Source organism: Gavia stellata, chromosome 1 (genome assembly GCF_030936135.1).
Source record: "Gavia stellata isolate bGavSte3 chromosome 1, bGavSte3.hap2, whole genome shotgun sequence".
Lineage (NCBI taxonomy): Eukaryota > Metazoa > Chordata > Aves > Gaviiformes > Gaviidae > Gavia > Gavia stellata.
In genome coordinates, this window is record NC_082594.1 from 55830657 (window position 1) to 55858387 (window position 27731).

The window sequence follows — 27731 nt, forward strand, 5'->3', positions numbered from 1 at the left end:
TCTTAATCCTTGACAAGAGTGAGATAATGTGTTAGTATGTTAGTATAGCCTTTAGTGATAGAAAGCTAACCTAATTCAAGTAATATTGTATCAGCTAAAATCATTCACATAGACACTTACCACGGATTTGTTGATACTTAAGGTGGGATTCATCTCAATTCAGCATACTGCAATTGTTGTGAGATGGAGGCCTTGATTACAGCAGCAGTTACCATTTAAGAGAAACAGATGCAATCTTTTCATTTGCTGCAGCTCACGGTCTTGCTACTGCTATAAAGTTTGTAATGGGGATACAAATCTAAAACATTCAGGTATTATCACTTTGCTGATCTGAATATGATAATTGCTCAGAGTTTTTTCTTTTTTTTTTTTTCTTCTCTATTATTGTGTCTGTGATAATAAGGATAAACTTCAAGAAGCTGTTTTTTATTTATGCTCTTATTTATTAGGAGATGAGCTGACATTAACTCTACCTAAGGAGAATGGGACTTATTACTGCCTATTTTTACTATATTGATGCACATAAACTGAAAGAAGCTCATGGGCATATTAAAGAGGTCTTCTGTTAATATTGAAAGCTGGGGAGGTAGATTTCAAAATCTAGGTAGTTTTCAAATCTAAAAAATGTTTAGGAAGAGTTCTTAAGATATAAAGTTGACAGGAAAGACACTCTGGCTGTAGGTACTCTAACAAAATTAACATGCTTGAACTTCTCTAGTGCTGAGGCTAACTGCCATGGAATAGCTTAGTTTCATACAGATACTCCTTCTCTCCCCAAAATAGGGAGACTACACCCAAACTGACAATTGGAATTTGGTTTCTGGGTGTCCTAACTTCTGAATAAATCCCAGGGTTGATTCAACCTCTTATCAAAGAGGATACTTGGTGATTGTCATGAACCAAAACCGTATTAACAATTATAATATACAGACAATTGCATTCTAATGCCCAAGATTGTCTTCTGGGCTGCTAAAGAGGCATGCTATGGGTGAGTCCTAGCATAGATGTAACCTTAGTGTTCCATTGTTTGCTTCTACTAGATATGGGATAGTCAGGCCACCAGGACTGTGGGGTGTACCATGCAGTACATCTTCACTGCATCTTAGAAGCAGCTACTGAGATTAGAATCCTGGTTTATACGAGTAACTTTCAGAGCTTGTGACAGTTTATAAAGTATCGTTAACATTTATTAGAATTCATTGCGGGGTGATAATGTACTTTCCTTTTTTTTTTTTTAAGTTACTGTGACCATTTTTACAAATTTGCTTTATTATTTATGTGATATTCTTCCAATAAATGACACACTCATAAATAGCAAATAAGAAAGATGTTATGTCATTTAATATTGAATAAACATCCAGAAGAAAAAAAAAAAGATCATAGTATTTCGTCAGGTCTGCTCTGTGAAATGTATTTTCTTCATATGTCCCAAAGTTTGGAAACTTGCCATGCCATTTGTACATTTATAGGCATCTAGAGAGTCTTTTTTTTTCGATACCTTACTATGAGTAAGGGAAAGTACTATTTTTTAGGCCTTCTATTGGTCTATAAAAACCAATTCTTAAATCACATGTTAATGTAACCATTATTATAATGTTGATATTATTTATTTCTCATTTGTTTGTTCAAAAAACATAGTCTGGTTATTTATGTAAGTGGTGGATGAAGTAGAGGTATGATTAAGAAACATGTTGGATGACTGATAAAAAGTTTAGGGTTCTTCCCACTGCAGACCTTATCTTTATATGGAGGAATCATTCTTTCTATATCAGATCCAAAGTGTCATTCTTCATGTTTGTATAATCAAAGGACTCTCCAAAGCAGAAATAATGCCAAATTACTGTATATTAAATTAATTTAGATGCTTAGTAATATAGATCAGTGCCTGAACTGAACGGTGGACACTGACAAAACTATAGGACTAGAAAATTTGTGCTGAACAACACAGCTTCACATCTCAATATATTCTTTTATAATTAGCTAGACAGCAAATACAAATGAAAAGCCTCTGGGGCCCTTGGTAATTATTTTGTTCTTCATTTTCTTGAATTAGAAATTGAATATGTATTTCAATCATGGGTAGTGAAGTGAATTTGTACACTTGACTATGTGATCTCTAAATCTCTAAATTTTATCCAACCAGGGCTTTGTCTGATCACAGCAGTTACTATTATTTAAAGACTTTTTTTATTGTACATATACCATTAAGTATAAAAGAACTAGCTACTTAATACATTGATAACTGCATTTTGTTTTTCTCTGTTCTTAACTTATGAATTAACCATCAAACATATGAAATATACTTAGAGAACTACTTATAGTTAATTGATAGTCAAAGCTTTTAGGAACTGATGTGAGCACACCAGAAGTTTAGGAAACATTTACCTTGAGCTACATCCATTAAATCCCTGTGTAGGAGGGAAGGGATCTATAGTAAACATTAGGAACCCAACTGCTAGCCAAATTGACCAATTTGTAGATAGAAGAATAAATGTATAGCCACTGTGCACAGAAGTAGAATGCAGAGTAGACTTTCTTGTATATTATTACATCTTCAAAATGGTCTTAATGCATTTTGATGCTTAAAGAAATAGCATAGACTGTTAGGAATCATGTAGCAGAATCTGTGAGTGCATCTTCTCACATACGAGATCAGTGTAATACACATGGGGAGAAGACTGCATTCCTAGAGCAACAAAGGAAAGTGGTCCGGCCTGAAAACAAAGACTTGAGTTTGCCTTACTTTGCAACAGCTGCCATAAATGTTCCACCTAAAGGATGCCCTCCAGCTGTAATTAGTACAAAGAAAAGTAAAAAGTAAGGGTTACAGAATGCTTCTTCCAAATGCTGATAGAGCTGGAATCATGAAGCTTGGAGCAGGGAAGAAGAGGATCCATTGTAAAAGTCAGGAAGGGCAAAAACTAGACTTTTAGAAGCAAGTAAAACCTAAGATCTTTAGCTTTTGTTCCAATGATGTGCTAATTCTGGAAGTCTGCCTTTATTTCCCCAGGGAATGTGAAGAGCTAGATATGGTTTAGACCTGCCTCCTTCATTTGAACCCTATCATCCTTTACTTGCAATAATACAATAATTCGTTATTGGGGAAAGAGGAGGGGAAGTTGATAATGAAATCCTACTACACAATTTTTTAATTTGTTTTCTTTTACACCAACTGCAAGAGTTGGTCTTTTAATGAAGTCACACCCTCACAGAAAATTTGTACAAACAAAATTAAGTTTATAGAACTAATTTTTCTTAAGTAAGGGAGACATCTGCCGGGCTGCACATGCCAAGAATATTTTGCAAACAACCAGAGAAAAGAGAGTTTAAACAAGTAACCCATTAAACACTTAACTTTGACAGGTATAACTTGGCTTACAGACCCAGAAACACAGTTATGTTATTATCTCAAGAATAAGCAGCCTATTTTCTTTATTTCTGGAAAGTATAGCTAGACTAGAAGAGTCTCTCAAGCTATCCTACTAAGGAAAATGAGCTTGGATGTTTATTTATTTTACAGTCTTGAATCATTAGCAATACTGTAAACTAACTTACTTGCCACTAAGGGAAAGATCTTCTGAATTTAATATTGTTATGCATAAGCCAACTATATGATCTCATGATTAGCTGAGTTATAAGCAGAGATTTTACTTTAAAGTTTATGGTGAAATGACTTGTGAAGTTTGTCCAAATCTATGCATAGATGATAAATGACAAAAGTGCTATATTTTGGGGCAATAATATAATATCTTTGCTAGAAATAAGTGCTAGAACTGTTATTTGGAATAGTCCTGTTGAAAAGTCATAGGTCAAGGTTTAATTTCAATTTTATTATACAGAGGTATTTTTTTCCCCAATCATTAACAACCCATTTTTAGTGAAGAATAGATTATCTGGATGTTATATAGTGTGGAATATAGACAAAAATCAGGAAGTTCTCATTAATAAACTACGCAATATATGATTGTTTCAGGTTAAAAAGAGCTATGAAAAGTTTAATTTCATATAAGTAAGGCTGAAATGTGGGCTGAAACACAGACATGTCCTTGGGACCTGTGTAGTAAATACAACCTGCTCTGCCAATATTTACATTTTAATTAGTAAGATAATGGGTCTTCTCAAAATGACATACCAAATAAATTATTAATTCTATATCTTAACTGGCCAGATAGTAACCCTAATTTATGGTGACTTAGTGATCTGTATCAGATAGTGCATAATCTAGATTTTGCTTAAGAGGTACGAAGAAAATGGTGAGAGTATGTTCTAGAGGAAAAGAGAAGTTTTTAGTACTATAGCCTTAATTTATGCTATATATTTCACTGTTCTTTATACAAAGAGGGGATAACGTATCCTCTTACACTAAGTGATAATACAACAAGAGTGATGGTTTATAACAAAGCTGGTTTAAAACAATAGCGGTACAGTGAAGCATTTGTGGGGTTAGCAACATATAGCCATTGACATATGACAGACTTGCTAACAGTTTGTATGAACTTTTCAGAAATACAGTTTTGTATATGCATTTCATCTTGAGTTTCAGGCCTCAAGCCCTTGCTTATTTTGTTTATATTAGTTGGGGAAAGAAAAGAGAAAAAAAACTTTTGAATTTGAATCTCAACATCAAGACTGGAAACTAACTGTTCTGTGGAATGGAGTCTGACAAAATCTCCAGAGGTCAAACCAGGGGGAAGGTAATGTGCCTCACAAAGAATGGCCATTTTTCTGATGCTGACTTTGTACTGTCATCCTGTATTCGCTGATGTACACAGGACTCTAACAGAATTGTAGAACTTGCACAGCCTGCTGACCACATACATGTATCTTCTGTGATCATAGCCATTCTTCAGGGTTCTGTTTATCTCCCCTGAGGGGTGGTCATCCCCTCACCCTGAAAAAAATTAAACAGAACGTGAGAATCTAAATAAAATTTTGATTCCCCTATTCACTTTCTGTTTGCCTCAGAAGCAGCTAGGCTGCATTGACACGTCAAAGTTTCTCAGGTTTCCAAGACAAAGTTTTGTGCATTTCTGAAGTTGCCCTACCCTGCAGAACTCTGCAGCTATCACAAAGCTTTGCTAATGCAGATACAGAAATAAGACATCCCTCTGCATAACAGTCCTGGAAAGCTCATTTTAACAAGCATCCTCAAAGGCTGCTGAACACACATGGACTGAGAGTGTGGTGTCCTGAAAAAAGTGATTGCACCTGCCTTATGTTAAGGGTTGTCAAATCTGCTGCAGCATCATGTCCCCAGGCCCAGCCAGTACCAAGACTGAGCATGTATTCCCAATATCCCATGTACATATACACACAACAGGGATATATGCAACATATCAACACTGATAGAAAACATAGTGCTCATGTAAACACAAACAGCACCAATTGCCTGATCCTGTTCACTTCTCTGACTGGTCAGAATGAAAGCCTATTAGTGGAAAACACATACATATGTGTGTGTGTGTGTGTGTGTGTATGTGTGTGTGTGTGTGTATATATATATATGTACAATGTCCCTCCAATAACTGGCCTTTGGACACCTAGCCTTCCATTAACTGACCCTGGATCTTTGGTTTCCCCTGTTGCTGGCACTTGGGCATGCTACCCCACCCCCAGGCTCACAGCCCCACCGCTGCTGCTGGTACAGATGCCCTTTGCTCACACACATCACGACGCACACACACTAGGGATCCCTTGAGTAACTGCCCTTAGACACCCATCATCTACCCAGCAGCCTTGTATCCTCTGGTCTCTAGTGGCCTCACACACCGACATGAATATGCAAATGGCCTTCTGGACCCTCCGCTAGCCAACTCACAGACCCTCTGATCTCTCTGGTATTCAGCCCAGATTTATGTCTGCTTCAATACCTGGCTCACAGGCCTCTTACCTGACTCTTGAATTAGTCCAGTGCAGCGATCACACACTGACCCACACAACATCAATGCACTCCAGTGCCTCCAGTTGCTAGCATCACGGACACATGGACGTGTGTCACCGATGGTCCCCACATCAGCATCTGGCACTCAGACCGTCATACATGCACATACACACAGACTATAGAGTCTCTCACCCTAAATAGTAGTTAGAGATGGAGTTGAATGAGAAGACAGGGCAGGTCACATATAGGGCATGGCCAGAGAAGTGTACGGATGAGACCCTGTTTAAAAATGACTGGCCTTTTTCATCCTTTTATCCCTTTATTTTCCCATGCCCGTTCCTCCCCAGACTGCTTTGATCTCTCCCTTTCCCCATCTTTGGTTCTTCCCATAAGCATCCCATATTAAGTCTTGTACGATCCCAAAATGCTCTTCCCCTGCATCCCATAATGTGCCCCACATCCTCTGGGAAGTAACCCCTTCAGTCTGTGAAGTGATCCATGGAGATCCTCCCCCACTGAGTCAGGGTGACAGGTGTCCCCCCAGCCCATGGGGTTGAGGCTTTTATGGGAGGGCTGGGACAGGGGCTCATCTCTAACTGGCTTATTTGGGTTTCCCTCCAGCCATTGTGTCTGTGTGCTCTTTTGTATTGGTGGAGATGAGCATTTAATCACATATTCTAAACAGTAGAGTCTTTTAACATCAATCTGACAGAAGAAGCTGCTACTATTTCCCTTCTTTCCCCTCAAATAATAGTTAGATGATTAAAGTACTGTCCTGCAAGGTGAGAGCTCCTAGATCAGTTTCTCCCAGTGAGAGTGCCTCTACATCAAAGCTACAGATCTTTGAGGAGGAAGAACTTTATTTATCCTTCAGTGAGTATAACTTTCAGATCTTTAACTATGAGGTTACAAATCTGTGATTTCTATTCAGGACTTCGGGCCCATAAAATATTAAGAATTCATTCTTCACTGATGCATTTTTGTAAGAATAGTTTGAGAACACACCTTCCTTTTTCTTAATGAAACTAGAGTATAGCATAAGAGCTAGGACAATAGAACAAAATGTGGATATGAATCACTGTGGACAGGGACAGGGCTTCAGTCTGAATCTCTCATTTTTTGCATGAAAACCCTAATAATTAAGGTATTTTATGAAAGAAAATGAGCGATATCTGTTCTTCTATTGACAGAATTTTAAAGAAGGGTGAGACACGTAAATTCTTGATTTCTGAGCCATATCTTCTTCCCTAATGCTGTGCTGGTGCCAATAGTCTTTGCCTCTTGGGGACATTTTGGGGGTTATTTTTCTCACAAGCTGGAGCACAGCTACTGGTCGTGCCCAGTACTGCACTATACTATACCAGCTTACATTAGAACATCTTTGTTTTCTTTGCAATTTATACAGTAGTATAGCCCAGCCGTGGATGTAAAAGAACACTACAATAAAACAAAAAATCAAATAATTTTGCTATGTCTGATAGATCGGAGATCTGTAAGTGAGTATTAGTTTATAAAAGCAACTGGATTTTACTAACATCTATACTATGTATATACAAGTAGTGTATTATTGAAAAGATTGTATGCAAAACTCCTGAAAATTGAACATCTTTTAGGATAATAATTTATTAAGCATTCAATTTTTAAAAGATATAAAGAGAAATGGGAACACTGAATCTAGAAACTAAACCTCAGTCTTAACTTTTTATATATTTTGAGTCATACTTTATCAAAGGCATTCTGTATTTTTCTGCATTAATACTTGATCTCTTAATGATTCTAATTTCTACATAAATTTACATTACAGAACCATGCAGATATGAATGCATTGCAGTGATGAAATCCTTGTCAGTTTAAGTGCAATATATAAATTCAACTAGCATTTGAAACAAAATTCAAACTCCATCTGTCATATATTATCCTCAGAGCAGCTAGGACATGCACATATGTAATTGGATTAAGATAAATTGAAAAACACCCAAAATGCCTTACAAAAAGTCTTATGATATTTCTTCTAGGCTTTAACAGTGACTTCTTAATTTTGTATTAAAGTCTTTAATGCTAGAAATTCATACTTCCAATAAAATGAAAAATATATAACTGCATTGAATAGGAGTTTCTAGTATTTTCCCAATTAGATGCTCTATGTGAGAGAAAATATTATACAATAAACATGGCTCATCTCAAAGGAATTCAAGATTTTTTATGTTTCATAAAAGCTTTAGAATGCTGACTCATCTATTTCTGATATTTAGTTGTTGGCATGCTTTGTGTGAAATATTTCTGATACGCAGAAAAGCATTCAATGCTTACTGTTGCTGTGCTAAAGAAATGCATAAAGCTTGCCATAAAAATCTGTATTAATTGTAAGGAAAATGAATACAACAAATTCTTTTATAATTTACTCTCAGAACTTGTAAAATACTTTATCTTTGAGACAGTAAGAAGTCTGCCATAAAATGTCTGACATTTACTTTCTTTCCTTCCTTTTTGATTGATCCCTTCACCAGACTTTCAAGGAAGAAATTATCACACCCTCTTGAAAGGACTTAGTATTCTATCACTTCATGGTTACAGTTTTTCCCGTTAAATGCTAAGGTTTCTCATTTTCACTTTGTTCTTTTAAACAGTCACCTCCTCCCTTCATTTTCTGAAGGAGGGTGATTTTTGCCAGAATGAGCTTTTAGTGAAAGAATTCAGGGAAAAAATCGACCCTCTTTGGAATATGTCATGCCAACTAATACCCTTCCAAAATCAGTAATGCATATGTCCATGCATTCTTACATGGTTTATTTTAGGATGAGGTCAGTCTTTCTGAAGATGTTTGCTTCCTTCCATTGACTATAAAAGGTCTAGTGACTCTAAAACATGACTAGTACCACTTAACTAGCCAGCAGATGTCTAAATTGAGTAGACAAATCCTCCTGTGAAAAAAAATTAAACCTCATTCATGCACAGATGCTTGTTTTTTTCAAAGCTGAGACTAGAGCAGGGAATCTGACTTTTGACTTCAATAAATATCTTTCATTTAACTTTAGGCTGAGATGAATTACTCACTGGACTTGCCTGTCTTTCTGCAGAGACAGATGCCTAGGTTTAGATTGCTAAAGCTACATGAATTTACTCCCACACTAACAGATGAAAGGATACATAAGCAGTTTTTGTGACTTGTGTGATCGCTCCGTCTTCACATTTTTTGTTGGTTTAAGTCTACCCTAGCCTACCTGGGACATCTTTGGAAAGCTCAGGTCATTAAATCAATTTTCTATTGAAATAGAAATTTACTTTTTGTAAATGTTGCCTATTTTCTAGTTGTTTGGGGTGCTTTTTAATAACCAAGTTTTTCATTATATGTTATTTAAACGAGGATTTCTAAGTTCTAATAAAAAGGAACATGTGCACTAGATTCACATGTCAATGAATGGTGTTGCTAGATTGATCCTGTTTTTCTGCACTGTTCTTGGAGATTTGAAGGTTTCTATTGATATCTCCTATGTAGGTGATCAGTGAAGATTGGTGATTATGAATAAACAGCACAATGGCAATATATAATAACTGTGAGCACACAGGCTAACACAATACAATGTATTGCTGAAAAAGTACTCTAATTTCCAAAGTAATCAAAGCTGCCTGTTTCCTATGCATTTCACTTTAAAAAGAAAATGGTCCTTTTAAGTCTTCAGATAATCTAAACAATAAAATAGTTATGATAATGAAACTCCTGAGTTTTCATGTGCTTATAAAAGGATTCAGAAAAGACAGACTAATATACCTGGGTTTTTTGAGTGCTAGCTATAGGAGTGCTTGTGACCTTATAAATATTTATACAGGGTTCAAAGCCATCTGTCAACAATTAAAGTGTATGTCACATTTAATAACATAGTTTGCATAGATTAGGATTACTATAATTAGACTGTTGCACACATATTACAGCGGCAAAATGGATGAGCCAGGCTTTCTCAGGAATTTCAAAAAAGGCTGCTTCTGTTTCATAATATTCTGCATGGTATTTGATTGTATCTGAATAAGTAATGTCACAAAGAAATAGCATAGGCAGCTACTTTAACTTGAAGCTAGCTTTTCTGAGAAAAGTTATAATCTTATCACACATACAAAGACTCAACGGGATCTAAAGAATAGTTCTATCAAACCTTTCTGAGAAGGCTCTGATTGTAAATGGTCCACTTCTTTATGCACCAAGAAAGCTGTTCTCAACTAATATGTGTCCCTTCCTCCACCACTTCTATACTGCAAGGATACCTTAATTCTCTTGAAGATTTTGAAAAACAGGCATGATGCATTTTGACAAGACTAGGCAATGGCAACTATTTTAAGAATAGTTTGGAGGCAAAGAGGATTTAAAAATACAGCCCTTCACACATGATAAGTCTCAATTTATGCAAAGCAGCCTTACTTCGCAATGAGCATAACTAGAAGAGTATAGTTACATAGAAGTGATGAAAATAAATGACAACTCAAGAATGGGGATGGGGGATAAATTGTGTGGCAGGAAGGCCTTGTTTTAACCTCATTGAGAATTCACTTGCCTTCTGAAGAGTGCCAGCACACAATCTCAGCAACTGGAAAACTTTCACTGCAAGGCTTAAGTGGGGCATAAATGATGTACTAGAGTTTGTACTAGCTTTCTGTCTGGAGGATATATATTGGAAATTAAAAGAAGATATACAAGACCTTAAGAAATACTTGGTAAATAATGCAGAAGACTCTGGATGTATGTTTTTGCTGTGGTGTGTTGTGTGGCAAACTCTTATTATAAGATTGGGCCAAGCAAAGTCAAAAACAAGGACTGGTGGTATGCTTTTGTAATTTATACTTGATATCACCAACCTAAGGAGATTCCTGCTTATTAATTATTTTAAGGTGCTGTTTAATTTCTTTTGTATTGGGGGGGAAAACTACTTTTGTGTAGAGAATCCCTCCCCACCAAAACTGTGCTATAGACAACATGGTTATGGTCCATTTTGAGATAAATGAGTACTGAAGGGGTTTGTTTCATAGTAATTGAGTTCTGTATTAAATTTTATATGTGTCTACTCCCACATCATCTTCTAGATCAATTTAAAATGCTCTGATCCAAGTAAAAATTACATGTGCAGCTGCTGAAGAGGGAAAAGTATTTTTCACACTTACATTTTGTTAAGTATGAGGGACCATTTTAAACTTGCATTATCTACAGAACAATGGCTAATGCAAAAGTAAAGGTTTCCTTCTACTTTCTTCTTGTATTTAACTTGGTTTCAAATGTTTCTGGGAGTGTACTAGTTTTATAAAAATATACTAAGTTTGAAATAGATTATTTTTCTTGCTGAAAGACTTTTACCATTTGTTTAGAAAAATATAAAATTCTGTCGTATTAGGATACGATGTCATACTTTGTTGTTAATAATTTAGTGATAACTGTACATAAGAGCGTCTCAGTTCTCTGAGTGCATAAATCACTTGTAGTAGCACCTTTTGTTATCTGTATATGCCTCAGTTTTATTGGAGACAGCTGAAGTCTACATAAAGTATTATTCTGTAATCCCTTTTCTAGACCTAGAGACTATAAGGATCAATGATTTACATGCAGATAGATTAGAAAAAAAAATCATATTCCTGATTAAGTGCAGGCCACAAGTCTTTTCTGGACCTACCATCTACAGCAGTTATTAGTTGGTAGACACAGGTGTCTTGGAGGCATATGCTGTCATTTGTGTGAGATTTCTGAAATGCTAGAACCCCACAAACACGCCTCCTGGCCCAGCTGACTGTTGGTCTGAGCTGCTCACTTCCACTCTTCTGCTGTGGAGATTGATGGGGTGTATGGATATAAAGCCTACCTTTCTTATGACACTTGCTGTTGTAACTTATTTCCAGTATGCATTACCCAGGGCTAAAAGCAAGATATTTTTGTCTCCTTGAGGAATTAAAAGATTTACTATGCCCTGTTTGTCAATAATTTGTTGATTATTACTTGTTATGTGCTAGGCACCAATGATAATGGTTCCTATAATCTCTCACTGATTGTACTGATAAACCATGGGTGAATTATTTCACAATATCATCATCAGTTTTCAGAGAACAGGCTTTATAACCATTCATTAGCTTCATGACTTATTGATATAACTGAACTATGTCACGCAGAATACCTGTCAGAATAACTCAGCTATGCAGACCCCTGCAGATTAGTATGATATTAGACTGGCATGATACATGAACAGAAACAGACTTCTTTATTTCTTTCTGACTCTCTTATTTCTTGCTTCAATATTATTCTAGTCCTTTTCTTTTCAGAAAAAGTAATTGGAGAGGTACAAAACGGACATGACTTCCCCGTGAGATCCTCTTATATCTGAGACAGGACAATGGAGTCCTTCTGTATAGTGTGTCTTAGGAGGAACTAGCACACCTCATATCTGCATCCTCCATATTATGTTTTGTTAACAGTCATGGTCCCAATGAGTTTGTCCAAATTCTAACATCAAACTTTCAGATGAATGATCTTTTTTTTATTGTTGGACAATCAGCTTCCTTTTCATTTAAACAAACAAATTGCTTCTTGATTTTCTGTTTCTTCACAAAAATCTGGATGAGTGGTGTCTCTGAAGTTGTCATAAAACTGTAGAAAGAACTTCAACTTTGGAAAGTGGCAAAACCTAATTCTGTGACTGCTTCCTTAATACATCTGTACTCTTTTCCAGGCAGTATTTTTATTATCCAAGCTAACACAGTGCCTCAGCTGAATCAAACGTACTTTTGATCTGTCACAGGAGCTTATTCAATTTATACAATGTTGTATGTGAGGCTCAGTTATCATGTCAAAATAGGCACAAAAGAATTTCTTTCTCAATCTGTATAGAATAATTAAAAACGATTTTTAAGTTAGTCAATAACCTAAATTAAGGTGCAAAGACCTCAAGCTGACCAAAATTCAGTCAGTTCTTTGTCTGAGGGGAACGGAATAGTTCTATTGCCCTGAATTTATTTGTTCATTTTTCATACAACCAAATAACAGTACAGATAAAACAGAAGCTTGAGGTTTTTTTGCTTTAAGGAAACATTCTGTTCTGTGTGCTACGATGAGGAAAGTCTCATTGAAAGCTAAGTAAGCTCACAGGGATTTCATGGAGTTTTTAAAGCCAAGAGCAAAAGAATCACATCTTAGCAGCAAGTCTGGATGTCTTTGACTCCCCAGGCCAAATAAATAGGTGGTTCTAGGATGCAGTCCACCTCATCCTATAGATAAGTCTAAAGAATGTCGGAGGAGAGGCCTTAATGATTCTTGTTTCTTTCTGCTGACCAGATGGTATGAGGATAAGTAGCTCATATGTAAATACCTATAACCCATTGACATGCATCCTATCCAACTATCAGGAAGCTCTTCCTTTTGATTCCTAAATTTGCATTTGAATGGTATAGCAGAAACAGTTAGAGGCACGGTTATTAACATTCAAAACATCTCCTTAAATGCAGTATTAGCCTTGTTGTCAACTTAGTCTTCATGGATTTTAGACAGCAGCTATTGCTTTTCCTCACTCACTCCAGAGTCCACTCACACGAGTCTGGAAATGTTATCAAGGGAAAGAAGAAAGTACCTTTATCATGCTGCTAGTGGATAACAGAAAGCAGTGTGTGGGTCAGCACTGCTGGTAAGTCACCTCCACTGACTGTCCACTGAATTACATTCACTGAAATCAGTTCTCTGGATGAATCACCAATTTATTCACTCACAATAGGGTAGCAATAGGGAATGTAATGTACCTCTAATAATCTGGTAATAATTTTTCTCATGATGGCACCACTGACTGTTGTAATACAGCTTTTTCTGTAATGTCTTCTGTATGGCCCTCCAGATGTAATGTCAAGTAACATGTTATCCTTATAAAGTGAAAAGCATTCCAGAACAGGTTGATATTTTTAAAACTCTTCCTTTAACTGGTTTAATATCATGCCCTTTCACCTGCAGATCTGTGAAATATAAGGAGAAGTCACACAAAATAATTTGTCTGCAGTTTTCATTATCTGTCATGATGTTTAATTCACTGCAGCTGTAACTTTAGTCTTGTATTTTCACTGATACTGAGAGGAAACTAGGGTTTACAGATCATTAACTATTCTCAAGTAAAAATCCACATCATAAAAGTGGGGGAACTTCTACTTTTGTAGATATAAGTTCAGAATTGCCAGGGACTGGAAATACACACATGCACAAGTGACATAGTATAGATAACTTGCTGTAGAACTCAATCCTAGCTTATTTTTCAGTAACAATTTTATATAAACATGACTGTTGAAACTTTAAATACATATTTTATTCTTAAAAGAATAAAATAAACATTTATTGGTTTTCTACTGGCATGATTTTTATTTCTAAGAAACAGCCAGACTAATAACTGATTGATACGTTTATCAGTACAAACCAGTGCATCATAATGAGCTAATGTTCATGTACTCATGTCCATACACATGAATTCTTGCAGGTTGGTGAATTCTATTCCATTCTACAGCTTCCTTGTTATGCTTTGGTGTATTGGGTTTGCATGGCAAGGTTTTGGTAGTCTGGGGGCTACAGGGGTGGCTTCAGTGAGAAGCTGCTAGAAGCTTCCCTTATGTCCGATAGAGCCAATGCCAGTCAGCTCCAAGACGGACCCACTGCTGGCCAAGGCCAAGCCAACCAGTGATGCTGGTAGGACCTCTGGGAAAATGCATTAAAGAACGGGGAAAAAAACCTGAATAATAGCATCTGGAGAGAGGAGTGAGAATATGTGAGAGAAAGAGCTCTGCAGATACCAAGGTCAGTGAAAGAAGGAGGGGGAGGAGGTGCTCCAGGTGCCGGAGCAGCCAATGTTGAAGACCATGGTGAGGCAGGCTGTTCCCCTGCAGCCCATGGAGGTCCATGGGGGAGCAGGTATCCACCTGCAGCCCATGGAGGACTCCACACTGGAGCAGGTGGATGCTTGAAGGAGGCTGTGACCCTGTGGGAAGCCTGCACTGGAGCAGGCTCCCGGCAACACCTGTGGACCTGTGGAGAGAGGAGCCCACGCTGGAGCAGGGGAAGAGTGTGAGGAGTCATCCCCCCGAGGAGGAAGGAGCAGCAGAGACAATGTGTCATGAACTGACCATGAACCCCACTCCCTGTCCCCCTGAACCACTGTGGGGTGAGGAGGTAGAGAATTCAGGAGTAAAGTAAAGCCCGGAAAGAAGGGAGGGGTGAGGGGAAGGTGTTTCAAGATTTGTTTTTATTTTCTCATTACCCTACTCTGATTTGATTGGCAATAAATTAAATTAATTTTTCCCAAGTTGAGTCTGTTTTGCCATGACAGTAATTGGTGAGTGATCTCTCCCTGTCCTTATCTTGACCCACGAGCTTTTTGTTATATTTTCTCTTGCCTGTCCAGTTGAGGAGGGCGAGTGACAAAGCGGCTTTGGTGAGCACCTGGTCTCCAGCCAGGGTCAACCCACCACATTTGGTTTCTTCTCTTTGAAAAACTGTCCTGTGTAAGAAGAGTCATCAGATTAATTAAAACTGGCTGAGTTCAATATATGTAATTGTGATTAATTCTCCATGTGGTTTTGTAAGTTCTAGTTGTTAGCACTGAAAACGTTTGGTTTTAAAACTTTTTTTCAGAAAATTTAATTCTTGAGTTGTAATCAGCATTTTTTATCACAAATAATTTGGTCTTTATTCTTGCTAGTACTACATTTATCTATAGAGAGAACATACAAAGAAATAATGAAATTTTCTATTTTATAGCTATAGCATCTAGTTAATGGTTGGGATGCCGTTGTGCTTCTGTCCACTTGGCCTGGTTGTGCTAGGAGCTGTGTTGTTACCAAAGAAACAAAAAAAAGTGTAATGTCTGGCTAAAAGAATTAAGAATTCACTTGGAAAACTTTTTTGGTAATTACTTCTTTTCTATAAATCTTATTGCAGACACCTCCCTTTGCTCATTTGAATAGCTCCTTGCTTTCTATTGGCTCTGTTAACTAGTATTAAGGTTCAATTGCATGTATACAGATGCCTGGAGCCATTCCAGCTGCTCAGTGTCCCTTGGCCTTCAGCTGCTGCTCCAGAAGGTCTTCTGCAAATTGTCTATTACATCTCTTCACCCGTGTAGTGCCCCAGGTACTCTAGGCTATCTCAAATGGCACTAGACAACCATGTCCAGAAAACGTAATCAAACCTCTAACATGCAAATTACTACTGAGGGATCTTAGACACCTTACTTACAGAAAAACAACTAAATTTTTTGACATCTTCACTGAGGTGTATGAATGTGGAGTAAAAAGTCACCCAAAATCCTGGGTAAGTTTATTCAAATGAGCCTTATCTGATCACAGAATGACATGTTATTTTAATTAGTCCTTGTATTTATTCTTGTTAGACCTCAGTTGTTCATTATACAACATGATATTAAGCCATCTAATGTTTCACATAGTTTGTTCTGGAAAGACAGAATTTCAGCTTCTGAAGAAGAATGTTATTTCAGTCTACTATTATGACAGAAAAAAATGGTCTAACTTATGTCATATCTATTAGTATCCACCTTTGCCAAGGGAGAAGGGTCTAAAAATGCACATGAGGCTAAGGTAAAGGATAAAATTATTTGCAAATTATCTGAAAAATTATTGTAATGTGTAGTGGAGGGGGTTATACGATAACCTTCAAAGGAATACAATGAAACAGATGAACAGAAAAGAACAATGAAATAAAAAATCCGAGCAGATCCACGGCTCTAAAGAACAGATATTGACGATGCTCATACTATAGCTTTAGAAATATTTTAAATGGAATTTTGCTGGTGATGGGGTTTTTTTCTGAAATTTATGTTTCTCTTTCATTATTATTATAATCTATTTCTGCTTGTAGCTATTCTGTCTTCATGGATGGGTGAAACGGACAAAGAACATTAGTCTCTAAACATTAATCATATATAATGTGACTTTGTTCTATTATTTCAACTACCTAGACAGAAATAAGAGTACAAGCTATTATTCTGGGGTTTAATTTTGCTCTTATTTGTTATCTTAGAAATGCCTGACTCATTTACTTAATTCTCTGAGGATGATTTAAATATACAGTGAGGTGTTAGCAAGACAAGCATTTTTTTAAGGCCAAAAAAGACCTAAATATTTTTTAAACAAATCAAGTTGATAGTGTGCATAACTGTGCTCGCAAGAATTCACCAAGGGACAAGAGCCAAGCTTTTGCTCCTGTATTCACTTGGGACCAGTAATAACTTGAAAGAAAACTAATTGCTCATGACAGAACTCATATGAGAACCTGAGTTGAGGGGTTTTAGGTATAAAATGCATTCCCAGATATAAAGCAATATTTTTACAGTACAGAAGACTTTGTCTTTAATAATGTAATAAATTAGGAAAAAGATATTTGTTGAGGGACAATTAAATTTAGGAGTTGTATTTATATTGCTAAATAAGAAGAGGATCAAGGGTGAGAACACACACTGCTTCATGTCCCCAGTGCTTACAATTAGCCTTTTTAGTACAAGATTGACCTTAGGGAGAACTGGTTGGAATAATCCAAAACAAATCTAAGTTGCAAAGATTGAGAAATGTTGACATTCAGTATCTATTTCACTAGCTCATTCTCCAGTTCTCTTTTATTCAGCACTGTAGACATCCCAAAATTTTTATCTGTTGTATTAAATAAAATTGGTCAGGGACTGCAAGTGTCCTGCTTCCCAGAGTAGAATAACCATATCCAGGCTGCCTGTTGGGAACAGTCCCTAGACTATGCTAAGGTCAAATTGGGGTCAAACATCTTTGTGAAGAATGCTAGTTGGGTCAGTTCAAATCTGTGATGGCCAGGAAGCATGCTAATGATGGAACAAAATGGACAGTGTATGCTAGCGCCTGGGCCCACAACCTGGCTTTGTTGAACTGTACCTTCAGTGAAAATTATTAGCCATTTCTACCTAATTCAGTAGTTAGCTTTCTGTGAAAATTTTGTTTGCTTACTAAGTGTTTTTGAATGCTACATAAATAACTCCTGAGAAGAAATGTCTGGATTTTGAAGTAGTAGTATAATAATAAGCTGGGGTAATAATTCCTATTTCTACTATTCAAGCAGCAACTGTTTTGATCCTGAGGTAGTAAAGGTGTATCAAGAAAGCACAAATGGTAAGTTAGAGCTGTGTGGTGCAGCGCTGGCTCACAGCCACCTTACTGATTCTTGTTTGTGTTCAGTGAGCAGAAGGAATGTTTATTTCTTTCTGTGCTCAGATGATTTGGCATAGACTGGAGAGAAATGTTGTGTTACTTACATCAGAATTTTAGACTGCTTTTTGATTGGTGATTTTATGAAGTGGAATCAGTCTGCATGCTTGAAACACAGAGTTTTAGCCCTGGATCTTGGGCAGAAAATGGTGGGTTTGACACAGCAGTGTGTGCATTGCTTGTACTTTCTGCATCATCTCAGGGATATGGAGGCTATAGCTGATTAGAAATATTATTATCTCTGAAAATTTCATTGAAAAAGCAAACAATTAAAAAGGGGCTGCTGTACTTCACACAAAAGAAGAAATCAGAGCAAAATAAACTCCCCATGATCCAGGAGGAAGCAGTTAACAACCTGCTATGCCACCTGGACACTCACAAGTCTATGGGACCTGATGGCATCCACCCAAGGGTGCTGAGGGGGCTGGTGGAGGAGCTTGCCAAGCCACTCTCCATCATTTATCAACAGTCCTGGTTAACAGGGGAGGTCCCAGACGACTGGAGGATTGCCAACGTGACGCCCATCTACAAGAAGGGCTGGAAGGAGAATCCGGGGAACTACAGGCCTGTCAGCCTGACCTCGGTGCCGGGGAAGATTATGGAGAGGTTCATCTTGAGGGCGCTCACAGGGCACGTGCAGAACAACCAAGGGATCAGGCCCAGCCAGCACGGGTTCATGAAAGGCAGGTCCTGCTTGACCAACCTGATCTCCTTCTATGACCAGGTGACCCGCCTAGTGGATGAGGGAAAGGCTGTGGATGTTGTCTACCTGGACTTCAGCAAAGCCTTCGACACTGTCTCCCACAGTATTCACCTGGAGAAGCTGGCGAATCATAGCTTGGACAGGTGTAATCTTCGCTGCGTAAAAAACAGGTTGGACGGCTGAGCCCAGAGAGTCGTGGTGAATGGAGTGAAATCCAGTTGACGGCCAGTCACCAGGGCTCAGTTTTGGGGCCGGTCTTGTTTAATATATTTATCAATGTTCTGGATGAGGGGATAGAGTGCACCCTCAGCAAGTTTGCAGATGATACCAAGTTGGGCGGGAGCGTTGACCTGCTTGAGGGTCGGAAGGCTCTGCAGAGGGATCTGGACAGGCTGGATCAATGGGCCCAGGCCAATTGTATGAGGTTCAACAAGGCCAAGTGCCGGGTCCTGCACTTTGGTCACAACAACCCCAGGAAATGCTACAGGCTTGGGGACGAGTGGCTGGAAAGCTCCCCCGCAGAAAAGGACCTGGGGGTGTTGATTGACAGCCGGCTGAATATGAGCCAGCAGTGTGCCCAGGTGGCCAAGAAGGCCAATGGCATCCTGGCTTGTATCAGAAATAGTGTGGCCAGCAGGAGTAGGGAGGTGATCGTGCCCCTGTACTGGGCACTTATGAGGCTGCACCTCGAATCCTGTGTTCAGTTTTGGGCCCCTCACTACAAGAAGGACATAGAGGTGCTGGAGCATGTCCAGAGAAGGGTGATAAAGCTGGTGAGGGGTCTGGAGCACAAGTCTTATGAGGAGCGGCTGAGGGAACTGGGGTTGTTCAGTCTGGAGAAGAGGAGGCTGAGGGGAGACCTCATCGCTCTCTACAATTACCTGAAAGGCGGTTGCAGAGAGGTGGGTGTTGGTCTCTCCTCCCAAGTGACAAGTGACAGAACAAGAGGAAACGGCCTCAAGTTGCTCCAGGGGAGATTCAGATCGGATATTAGGAAAAATTTCTTTACTGAGAGAGTGGTGAAACACTGGAATAAGCTGCCCAGGGAGGTGGTGGAGTCACCCTCCCTGGAGGTGTTCAAGGAACGTGTGGACGTGGCATTGTTGGAGATGGTTTAACGGGCATGGTGGTGTTGGTTGGAGTTGATGATCTTACAGGTCTTTTCCGACCATAGTGGTTCTGATTCTGTGATTCTGTGAAATACTCTAGCAAAGTATGGGTTTGTTATTAGGATAAGTTGTTAAGTTTACTATTATCTTAGATTTAGATGTATTTTCTGTTCACCCTACTTTGTCAATGCCTTTTGTATGGTCTTTTTTAGAAAATATTTAGCTTACAAAACTATTCAGCTATGCCTCCATTTAGCTATAATGACAGTGTCCGTGACTTGAATAAGAGAGATCAATTTATGAGTAAAATATTCAGACCACCCCCTATTTCCCACACTATTCATCTGTTCATTGCAAAGTATGTTTTTCACATGTGCAGTTCCACAAACTATCTTAATTTAATTAAAAGCTACTAGATGGCTTATCTTTCAGATTTTGTAATTTACTATTATTACGATTTTGTACTTTTGGATTAAAAAAAAGTTTTCTCAACTTATTTAATACTCACAAAGTTATTTGTGATTATGCTTATACATATAAGTACATAAATTATTATGTATTCTGAAATTTTGAATATAGCTGTCTGAGAAAAGTTGCAAAGGAGTAAATGGCTTATCATATTCATGGTTAGGTAATTAATTAAAATGGAAATGTTACGGTTGATCTTCTTTGATTGTAGCTGTACTGCATCCAGTGTTGCAGAAAAGCTCCTGAAGATGTTGGCTATAAAAGTTAAGACGTTATTGAACATCCACATTCTTCCACTCCACTTCCATAAACTGTTAAAACTCAAAGAACTGGTAAAGATAGAATGGCAACCAACCACTGAGCATTATGGCATTGCCTAGCTTTCTGTAATTTCAGATAAAACCAGTATCAGCTTCAGCTTCAGAGAAAATCATGCCTAGTTCCTTGATGCTCTGTGCTACTGTTATCTTAACTGCAGCTATGATTAAAAGGTGCTGTTTTGGAATTGTACGGCAGCTGAATGGTTCTTCTGTTTTGCAAATTTTGTCTATAACTGAACTATTTGAAAGACTTCATTGCAGATGGCCCAATTTTTGTGTCAACTCCAAAATAAAGTGAAATTTAAATTAATTTCCAAATAGGTATTAATAAAATCGGTAGATGGAACACTTCTGACAAACACCTTTTAAGAAAATAGTGCCATTGAGGTTATAAATTTATAAATTCCTCATTTAACTACAGTTTACTAAAAATATTGTATAATTTTTAAATATGTATTCAAACTAAGTACTATTTCAGAATTGAAGATATAATTTTGTTTTTCTCCCAAGTGACTAGCGATAGGACAAGAGGAAATGGCCTCAAGTTGCACCAGGGGAGGTTCAGGCTGGATATTAGGAAAAAATTCTTCACTGAGAGAGTGGTGAAGCATTGGAACAAGCTGCCCAGGGAGGTGGTGGAGTCACCAACCCTTGAGGTGTTCAAGGAACATGTAAACGTGGGACATGGTTTAATGGGCATGGTGGTGTTGGGTTGGTTGATGGTTGGACTTGACGATCTTACAGGTCTTTTCCAACCTCAATGGTTCTGTGATTCTGTGAAAACTACAGCCTTTTATTTAAAAAAGCCACACGGCACTATCATGAGGGACTGAAAGAGCTGTAATACCAGTTATCTAAATACCAGGCTCCAATATAAGCCTGACTTCTAATTTAGAATGCACATTTTTGTTAAGGATCTTTTGCATTATTGGAAATGAAACACTACAGGAGATTCTGGCCTACACAGGCATGAGTAGTTTTTAAATGAGACCACTAAAGAAAAATGCTGTATTTTTAAGTATTCAGGTATGTAATGCTAAGCAGAAGAATAAAGTTTAGCATAGTTTATCCCTCTCATTTGAAAAAGTTCAAAATAGTCAGACTTCTAGAAATAATTCTTCTAGGTTTGATTTGATTAGGTAAATTGGATTCACTGCTGGGCCTCTTTGGGATTCCCTCCACAAGTATGATATGCACATAAATGAAAGAGAGGAAATATGACTGAGGTTAGTTCACGTTGACTGCAACTGAGTATCATCAAGATATTTTTATTGAAAAAAAGCAAAATAGAATTCATAGAAAATCAATGTTTTCCCTGAAGGAATATGACATGTAAGATAAGTAAATAGGGTACTAGATTTTTTATTGAAAGAGAACCAATATCACACCAGTTTCTATAGTGTAAACATAAGTTCCCTTGCCTTTCGGTGTTCATCACTCATGAGAGATGAAATCACTTGTAACTTCCTGCAAGCACAGGAAAGTAAAAAAGTCTTCTTACTCGTACCAGATTTACTTACATGAATTCATAGACTTTTGAGAGCCAGAAGGGACCATTCTGGTTATTGAGTCTAACCTCCTGCATAACCTGTCCTTGGACCTCTGAATTAATTCTTGCTTTAAGATGAAACACTGTTTGATCCAGAACATATATATATATTTTAAGAACCTGACTATAACTCTTAATAAATTATTTTGATATAGAACAACACTTATGTTTTTTTAAATGTATGTTATTGATAATTTAGATTTGTTTGACTGCACTTTGAATGTGTAAATAGAAGTTTTTGATTCATTTGATGTTTTCATATGCTTTGGCCTGCTACACAAATCTGTCAAATCTATGTTTGCCATGCAGGTGCTTACAAGGCTGGTTAAATAAATTCTTGAGGTGGTTTTTTTTTGGTGCACTAAAGGATGAGCTCTTTGGTTAAAAACAAAAGGGTTTTTTTGTTCCTTTTCAACCACTGTATAGAACTCAATTCTGTGCCATCCTTTCTGAACAGAGGAAACAAGAACTGGATTTAGGAGTAATGTAACATCCCTAATCTGACTTAGTATTCCTATTTCTGTCCCCAAAGATATCACATTAAAATCTTTGGCTAGAACACTAGTCTTGATAATTCATAGTCTGCTGGCTATCCAGGACACCCACAATTATTTTACGGAACAGAGTATTTTATCTTCTAATATGCATGTAATACAATATTTAGACTTGCAAATTTACATTTGTCTGTATTTTATTATAGTATGTGTTTAAAAATTCGTTCTATTGCCTGGCTTACCAGATGAGGTATCTCCTTAGATAATTTGTTGCTTCTCTTTGTTATTTAGTAGTTGTCCAGTTCTTTTATCACTGAAAGGTTTATCATCACCAGTTTGTGTTTTATACTGCTTTTCAGGTCATTGATAAAAATCTTAAGTAATCTGGAAGAATTACTGGACCCTATAGGACTGTACAACAACCATACATTTTTAGTGATAATCTTCCTAATTATGCTTACACTCAGATTTGTCAGGAAGCTTCAAATACCCTTATAGATACCTCTGTAGCTGCTGTAAGCAATTCTTTTTTCTCACTGAAATGTTATATAGTACCAAGTCATATATTTACAGAACCCTGTAAGTACTTTATTACAACAATGTAACTTCTGTCATGCAAACCTGTGTTTTCATTCTAAAAGACAAAATTTCACAAAATTTAATAAGGGTACTTTTTGGTATTATAACCTTTTTTTCAGAATTGCTGTTTGTGTCAAAGAAAGAGTTCCACTAAGCCATCAGTGAAAATCCCAAGGGGCTTTTAGGCAATTGGGCAGTGCCAGATCTATGCTGGAGGCCCAGCTTCCCAAAGCTACATAGGCAAGGTGTGAAGTTGGAGACTCCCAAGGACCATTCAGTTGACTTAAGCAAGAATCATTCACCTCTGCACATCTTATCTTTCTTACCACAGCAGTGGTAAGAAAACACAAATTTTCTGTGAAAATAAAATGCCACTGGCAGAGGATATGTTTTTGATATCAAAACCTTAGTTCAACAAACTTTCACCAAAATTAAGGGTAAGATCCAACAAATCTAGCCTGGAATATTGGCATGCCTACTGCAATCTCACAACACTGATGACCTAAACCTTGCCATAACTAGAACTAACATGGTTGCCAACAATATTTGCTGCTGTTTTCATTGAAATTGAAAGACAATGATGCATGATTAAACCCACAGTATTTTTTTTTTTTTTTAAGACAGCAAATTAGTAGAATGGAAATCCTTTTTGGACACCTCAAAGAAAAAGAGATTATTTTAGCATGTGATACAAAGGAAAGAACATTTATTGTACTAGTTTTTTGGGGCACATGGTATACACCTAGTAAACCTCCTTATTCAGCTGGAAGACCCAGGAAGCATATACAACAAAATTCTCCAGCTATAACTTGTTTTTCTTTTCCTCTTAAATAATAGCTCTATAAAAATTGCAGCAAAACAGAATAATAATTTTATGCCTTTTATCTTTATTTCAATTGTGAATCAAGCTAGCTTTGAAGAAGTACATGGATTGTACAAATTTAATAAAGAATTTATATTAGATCTAAGCCATGCTTAGTAGAGAACCAGCACTGAGATTTGTGAACTTATATGGAGACAATATTTCTTCTTGTACAATTAAGAAGACTGCAGAGAATAACAAAATCCAAATTACAAATGACCTTGTTCATTTCTTAATATCTACTCTTTCAAGTAGAGTGAAAAGTTTGGAAAAAGTTGAAAAACACTTTTTCAATGTTGAACGTATGTTTAAAACAATTTAGTGGGATTGTCTGGGCTTTCAGATTTCTAGTCATAAGTCAATAATGCACAATAAGTAGAAAAAAAAAAAGAGGAGAGAGAACATAACTACTTTGGGCTGAAATTTAGAGAAGCAGCAAAATATAAAGACCTTATTAAGCCAATACATTTTTAAGACTGAGGCAGAGGTACAGAATGTAGAGGGGCATGCATGTTCTCAGGCTGAAAAAATGTATATGCAAATGGCTCTATAGTATGGAAACTTTGGTAACAACTCTTGTTTGAAAATCTGTCTTGCTGGAGGTTCATTCCCACATTTATGCTACAGAAGTCAGGGATAAAGACTACACTATCATACAGCTGGCTTTGGAGCTGTGTCATGTTTTGAACTGGGCCAAAAAAATAAGAAAAGTGTCTTGTTTAACTGGGTGTAGTCCATTAAACTGGCTGTGGGGTTTTTTTCCAGAAAATACTATGTTGGCAGGAGTGTGGCGTGGATTACACAATGAGCAGCGAACAGGGCAGCTATACAAAAGAACTTGTTTTTTTGTCTTAGCTAGATAGTTTGTCTTTCAGGTAGCATATAACTGCCTAATAAAACTTTTGAATCAAAAGTGCTGCATAAATTGGTTCTGCTGATTCAGTGGTGAATGGCATTCTCCTGTTCTTATACAATGTTGCAAGTGGCTTTTATAAAGCTCCTGAGATTTATCAGAGTGAAGTCTTTGTAGGAGTGATTAAAATATTTTTGCTGGGCACCATACAGCACTTAATAGATCAAGTAGTCTGGAAAGTGACTTCATACTCCATAAATAAACTGAGTAAATTGTCCAAAAATATGAACCCAGTATCTTTTTTGAACAATAAAGTAACAACATTTTTGAAGGTATAAACAAATTGAGTCTGTTTCAGACTAATTAGTAGCTACTTTCAGGAGAAAAAACATCTGATTTGTAAATTAAAGAATCTGAGTCAGCGTAGTTTTAGCCAGTGTAAAGAAATCTTGCTAGATCGAACCAAATGCAATGCACAATCTTGCATCAGCTGATATTTTGGACTAGATAAAGTTATAAGAATTCTTAACATTTGTAAGAACCTTTTCTTGTTATGAAGTTTATATGGATCTGACGTGTAAACTGAACTGAATCTGGATGGGGCAGAGGGCACATTGTGTATGCATGTATGACAGTCCTACCACTTAGTATTTAAAAAGCTGGATGACAGCATTTGTACATTTGATAAATCAGAGAGACGAACATTATTCTGGTGATGGCTCAGCTCTGCTCAACAGAATGGAGAAATGAGTTAAACTTTGAGATATCTACCTGTTGTCTTGTAGACCATGCTGGCATCATTGGCCATGTCTATCATACTAAATAAAAAGGAGCCAGAGAACAAGTTTGTGTACTGGACCCAAATCACCTGCACTGCTTAGGCCACTATCAGCTATCCCTTTGCTTTGTTTTAGGTCACCCTTATTAGTTCTCCCAAAACAACGTCTGGATGGGATTTGGGAAATAGTTCTCTCCAGGCTAGCACTGGCTTGAACTGTACTAGCTTGGTCTGCTGCTCCCTCATCAGGCATTTGATATTGTCCCAACAAATATTTTGCTTCAGCTTCTACCAGATGTCCATGTGACACACCCAGAGCACACAACATGTATGTTTTGGGTTCACCAATACAGACCTGCAGCACAGCTTTCATACTATTCCAGGTATTTTAAAATGAAAAATCCACACAAAATAATAAGTGCATCTTAAGGTCATGTGGACACCACATGCGTCTTGAAAAGATCCAGGGCCAGTTGCTACGTAGCATGTATTCTCTAAAGGGGATTAGCCTGAAGGAGTGAGGACATGTCTGTATGCATTCCACTTGGCCTCTGGGCCAGGAATTGGTGCCTGATCTTTTTTATCTAGCAATAAAAACACAGACATTTTATATTTTTTTAAAATTAAAAATGAAATATACATCTCCAGATAACACTCTTCTAAATCTGGCTGTAAGCCAGGAAAAAAATAAAACAGAATTCTCATTCTGTGGATCCTGGAGTTTTCTTTTTAAATCAGATTATTACTAGAGAGACATATATGAAATTTGGGGTACTCACTGAAGTTCTCCAACTGTACTGCTAACTTTCATACTGTATCTTGTCTTCAGCTGTTGCAGGGCAAATCACTTCCTAAATACGATAAATGGGATCACCGACAAACGGGCAGCGGTGGAGGTGTAGATGAACAAATCAGTGGAGACTGTGATGATGAAGATGGTTGCGGAGGATCAGGAAGTGGAGAAGTCAAAAAAGTCCTGAAAATTACAGACTGTAAGTCCATGATTTTGTTTCCTTCATGCCTTTAAATAGTGAATTGGCATATTTTCCACTAAGAAATGTTACTGAATTATCTTGAAAAAGGTGTGGAAAAGTTGGCTGTATAATGTTTCCAAGATTTATAAAAATAGGACTGCAATTATAGGCTTTCTATGAGCATGGTATGAATATGAGTATCAGTTTCATTTAACACATTAATACACATTTGGCATAATGTACACTGACCTCACCACAGTATTTTAGTCAAATAAAAGGTGTTACAATGACATGTCCCTGTGAGTTACTACTTAAACGTAAAAGGTTTGGCAGTTAAGTTCTAATTAGTTAAGTTCTAATTTTTAATGGAAATATGGGAAAATATAAGGTTTAGTAGTGGTAGCTAAATTTCATGAAGCACTATTGGAACCAATGTACTGTAGCCCACTCAACATCAATGCCATTATTACTTCTTACACTTCTTTCTGCTATTCTTAATGTTTTGGGTATTGGTTTTGTTTTTGTTTTTTTTTTTTTTTTTTCTTTTCTGAACCACATTTGTAACAATTTTCTTCAAAATATCATTTGTTTGTGCACTTCAGTGGCATGGAACTGTGAGCATGAGCAATTGGATTGCACAAGTAAGTTAACTACTTCTCTGAATCAGGATGTTATTCTACATCTCTTACTTCTCTTCCCAGTGTAGAAATATAAGCAAAAATCATGGGAATAGATGTCTGGTATAATCAAAATTGCATTTCTGCATTTTGCATTATTTTGTATTTTTTTCTGCATTTTGCATTGCAAAATTCAATACTAATAGATAAGAAGTCAAGGTCGATGTCAATCCCTGAATTTATATTTACGGAATTTGAGTGTACTCCAAGTTTCTGAACTTAGATGAGAATGCCAGGTCTTCCTTGA

General features: G+C 37.2%; 1 protein-coding gene across 1 annotated transcript in view; it reads left to right on the forward strand.

Annotated features, from left to right (window-relative positions):
- Positions 1-27731, forward strand: part of GPC5 (glypican 5) — a 772839-nt gene that overhangs the window by 413009 nt on the left and 332099 nt on the right. The window contains exon 7 of the mRNA XM_059824335.1: positions 26663-26825. Coding sequence (XP_059680318.1) covers positions 26663-26825 — 163 coding nt within the window. The remainder of the gene's footprint in view (positions 1-26662; positions 26826-27731) is intronic.